This window comes from Leptosomus discolor, chromosome 12 (genome assembly GCF_034619465.1).
Source record: "Leptosomus discolor isolate bLepDis1 chromosome 12, bLepDis1.hap2, whole genome shotgun sequence".
Lineage (NCBI taxonomy): Eukaryota > Metazoa > Chordata > Aves > Leptosomiformes > Leptosomidae > Leptosomus > Leptosomus discolor.
In genome coordinates this window covers 1,047,236-1,051,808 of record NC_141402.1, presented here as the reverse complement: position 1 = coordinate 1,051,808, position 4,573 = coordinate 1,047,236, and the positions used below count along the sequence as shown (strand labels likewise).

The 4,573-nt window shown below is 60.5% G+C and overlaps 1 protein-coding gene across 1 annotated transcript; it reads left to right on the top strand.

Moving 5' to 3' along the window:
- Window positions 1-1,675: 1,675 nt before the first annotated feature.
- Window positions 1,676-2,137, top strand: INAFM2 (InaF motif containing 2). Its single transcript, XM_086472386.1, has one exon. The coding sequence runs from the start codon at window positions 1,676-1,678 to the stop codon at window positions 2,135-2,137; it is 462 nt and encodes a 153-aa protein (XP_086328512.1).
- Window positions 2,138-4,573: the final 2,436 nt, after the last annotated feature.

Here is a 4,573-nt window from a genome sequence, read left to right as displayed (position 1 = left end):
ATCTCCAAAAGCAGCTGGCAGGACGATGCCACACGCTTTAGCCCTTCCCTCCACACAAGAGCAGGGTCTGGATACAGAACATCCCACCCTGGCATAGCCGCTCTCATCCAAAAAAGTTTAGTCCCCAAAATTCCTTTGCCCCTGTAAGAACAATCGGCCAGGTGCCCCTTTCAGAAGGCTCCCTGTGCTGCTGGACAGGGGGAGCTCCCTGCCAGGCCCAGCTGAGGGTCCGTGTGCACAGACGATCGCTGCAGCACCACCCTTCCACGTGCACATGACACCCCTGGAGCCTTCAGTTAACACAAGCCACCTTCTTCCAAGAATTATAGTTATTTTTAAGTTACTCCATTTTATTCCCTAACGTATCTTCTGCCTCAGTAGTCTTCCTCAGAGCTGCAACCTCCATACTTCTTCCTGCAAAAACTCAGAGGTTTTCCCTTTCTCTCCCAACCCTCCACCTTTTTTCCTGCTATTAAGAGGAAAAATAAAATGCTACTGTAACTCAAAACTCACTCACTTCCTCTGATGCCTTTCTGAGCAACAGTCATTCCTCCAGCTGCTGTGAGCCTCTTTCAGGACTGCAACTCCTTGTTTACAGGTTTTCTGCTGCAACACACCTGACTGGCCTAAGATTTAAGTGGGAGAAAAAAGAAAATGATTGTAAAATGAGCAAGTAAGTCATTCTTAAAAGCAGACATAAAGAAAAAAAGGAAAAGGCTAATCCACACCCTAGCACAGTGTTTCAGCTGTCTTGTGAACGCTTCTGGGGGGACTAACACACGGGGAGCAAGGTCAACCCATATCCTAGTAGCAGCTTTAGAGCTTATCAGTCGGTTTGGGATCAGCCCAACTGGAAGGGAACTAAACCAGCCGCCCTCTCTCCACAAGTCACGCTTAGCTAGGGCGCCCTTCAAGCTCCGCAAAAGTTGCGGGCAGCATCACGTCCCCGCAAGCAGGGAGGCCCCGCGAAGTAACTCCCAGCGAGAAGAAAAAGCAGAGGGGAGATCGCTGACCCCCTCCTCCTCCGGCGCTAGGCCTCTACCGGGAGCCTTCCTCACGCTCGTCCCTCCCTGCAGCACTCCCTGTGCTCCGAGCCCTCCATCTCGGCCTGGCTCGGTGGGAGGCCTCCCGCCCCACAGGCCCCGGGGGCTGCCCGCCGCAGCAGGCGGAGCCCCGAGACGCCCTCACCCGCGTACCTACCGCTGCCCTCCGCGCCCTGGGCCGCCCCGCGCACGGCGGCAGCGGGCCGGGGGGCTCCGGCAGACGGGCCGGCGGCCCCAGCGGGGTGAGGGGGCCGGCAGACCCGCGGGCAGCGGCAGCCGCCGCCATGGCCGCCGCGCGCGCCCCCTCAGGGCCACCCAACGGCCGCGCACGCGCAGCGACCCCACCCCACTCCCTGTGTGCGGGGCGGCGCGGGGGGGGGGCGCGCAGCATCGCCCCTTTAAACACAACCCTCGGTACCCCCCGCCCGGGGGGGGGGGTGTTGCCCCCTTAAGCCCCGCCCCTCGCCCCCGCCCGCGGCCGGCGGAGCCGCCGGAGCAGCGCGGGCCGCGGGCAGCGGCACGAGGCGGCGGCGGCGGCACCGGCATGTCCTGAGGCGGGCGGCGGCGGCGGCGCGGAGCCGGGCCCCACCACGGAGGGGTCGGTGGAGCAGCGGGCCAAGGGCCGGGCCCCCATGAAGGAGAAGGAGGCGGGGGCGGAGCGGGGCAAGCCCGCCACTTACACCGGGGACAAGAAGGCGCGCATGGCGGCCAAGACCAACAAGAAGTGGGTGCGCCTGGCCACCGTGCTGGCCTACGTCCTCTCCGTCTCGCTGGCCGCCATCGTCCTCGCCGTCTACTACAGCCTCATCTGGCAGCCGGTGCGCGGCGGCGGCGGCAGCGGCTCCGGTCCCGGCCCCGCCGCCGCTACCGCCACCACCACCTCGCAGCCCCGCGCCGCGCCGCCGCCGGGCCCCGCGGCCAGCCAGCCGCCCGCCGGACCCACGCAGGAGGCTCCAGCGCCGCCGCGGACGGGCCCCGACCCCGGCCTCGCCGAGACGGACCAGCCGGACGCGTCGTTGTCGTCGTCGTCGTTGCCGCCTCCCGGGGCCGAAGCGGGGGCGGCCGCGCTGCGCCGGGTGCGCGGGAGCCCCTGAGGCGGCCGGGGCAGAGGGGCCCGGCGGACTGCGGGGGGCGGCCGCGCTTCAGCCCCCGGAGGCCGGCGCCGCCCCCGGGGGGGAGCTCCCTGCCCGGGCCGGGAGGAGGGGGATGCGGCGGCCGCGCTCGGCGGAGGATGGAGGCCGGCGGCGCGGCTGCCCGAGGTGGGATCGCTCGGTCGCCCCTGCGCGCCGGCCGCGCTTGGCGCTGGGGAGGCGGCGCCGCGACCCCCGGCGCGGACGAGCCCCGAAGAGCTCAGGCTGGAGACTGACCCGGCGCGGGGGTCGGCGGGGGAAGGAAGTGTTTTTTACTTAGAACTGCGGTATCTTTTTTCTTTTTTCCCCCCCCGTTTTTCCTCAAAAGGGAATTTTGTGGCTTCGTTTTTTTTCCTCACCAGGGCTAGCTTCTCCCTTCGAACCCGCATTGAATTCCTGTGCTATTTATGCCAGTCTGTTACCTATAAAAGGATATCGGTGTCCAAAATTCCTCACTATTTACAGGATCAGCTGGGAACAATATGAATTTAGAGGCTGTAATCCATTGTTTAAGTAAAACCAGTTTTGTTTAACAATGAGCATCAACTTATTTAAAAACATGTGAGAGGTAAATTGACTTGTTTACTATATTAAAATATTTTCCCAATATGAAAGTCTCTGTAATACAGTATGTTCTCTTTGGTGCTGGGAGGATGGTTTGCGAGGGATGTCGAGCTGGAAGGGCTCTCTGGGTAGCAAAAATGGTTTGCCTGCTGTGATGGCATACGATGTTGATTCATTTGTCGTTGGTCTCCTTAGGTGAGGCTGGAGAAACCTCCGTACGTGCCTAACTCCCGCCAATCATGGCAACTAAGCGTTGGTGATGAGAGAAGGTTTGATCTTTCCTGACAGAAGCAGGTGGAGCCCTCGCGGTGGGCCCGACGGGCAGCTGCGGTCGCGGCTCGTACGCCCCTGCTCTTGCCTGCATGGGGTGGCTGAGCTTACAGACCGTCTCGGCACCTCGCTGGCACCCTGGAGCTGGGGCCGTCGGGAGGTAGGTCTGTGCCAGCCGGCTCATGATGTGCCCTGGGCATGCTTTCCCCCCAGCGTGGTGTTTTCCGACCCTGTAGTCTTCAGAAATGCTCTGCGCAGCCCCGTCCGTTGGTGAGCTGTGCAGAGAACCTGCCCCTCAGTGGCTGTGGGATGTGGGCTCGCGACTAGGAAACTCAGACCTCTGTCGTTCTGAGCAGCTGCTTTTCAGATTGATGGTTTCAGTTGCATGCCTTAACTGTGAGGCTGCCAGGCTGTTCTGCGTCCCTGTGAAGTGATCCCTGGAGTTCAGCTTTCCTCTGCTGAGGGATAAAGATGTGCTGCCGTGTGGTGTACGTCTTTCAGTTGTGCAAATCGTGACGGTACTGTAAGATATGGCACTTTTTTAAAGTTGGAGGGAAAATAGCTGTATCATACCTGGACTGGTGGTGGTGTGTAAAGGCTGCCTTGTCAGCTGGGCATTCCGTTACAGTGTCTGTTAAAGGTAGGAACCAGGAGCAGGGGCTTCCAGAAGGAAATTGGGCAAAAGGAGGGAGTGGTCTGGGTGTGATCTTCCACCTTCTTTTTCCATTTTGAGGAGAGCATGGAAGAAAGTCCGTGTGTTGTTAACGCACTAGAAAAGGCGGCGAGCTGGTGGGAAGAAGGTGGTATCTGGTCATTCCGGCCAAAAGCGTGCATGGGATCCTTCCCCTTTCTGCAGGGCAGGTAGAAGAGCTGCTGAAGGGGCTGAAAGCCCAAAGCTGCCGCTCTGCCCTGCAGCCCTGTTACCTCCTGAGCTGCTTCTGAACTCTTCCCCCACTGCGGTGGCAGGGCTGACAGTGCCCTGGCGGCGGCACCGGGTGGTAGCTTTGGCCAGGCGGTTGGCCGGGTTTAGCCCCGTGTGTGCCCGTTCCGCAGCAGTGGGGGAGTTTGTTCCCGGGGCAGTTCTGCCCGCAGCATGTTGATACCTGGTGGGGCTGCCGCAGGCAGGCGGTAGCTCTGGGTCCTGGTGAAGATGATGCTGTTTGCTGTCCTCGGCGTACACCCCTGGTTGCAGGGGGAGAGGCTTCCCGCAGCTCTCTGAGGGAGGAGTGGGTAAAAGACAAACAGCCCAGGCTCCTTGTTTGGTGCCAGCTGAGTTTAGGCTGTTTCTTGGCTCTAGTATTAATTGCGGAACCAGTTGGGAAGTGTCTCTGGGAGGGAGCTTGTGTTTAACTTTTAAAACCTTTGAAGATAAATAAAAGCTGGGTGGGATTACCCAGATGCTGGGATTTCTCCAGTCCTGGTCTGTGGCTCAGAACTGGTGGATCTACAGGGGCTCTGAATGGTACATCCAGCATACGCGGGATGCACACGGACTCCTGGCATTTTTCACTTTAAATACAACTGCTCTCAGAAGGCTAATAGAGCATGGCTGCGTGGAGCAGATGG

What these genes read in the sequence shown, in the direction of transcription:
- INAFM2 (XM_086472386.1), top strand. Translation starts at nt 1,676, where the DNA reads ATGAAGGAGAAGGAGGCGGGGGCGGAGCGGGGCAAGCCCGCCACTTAC.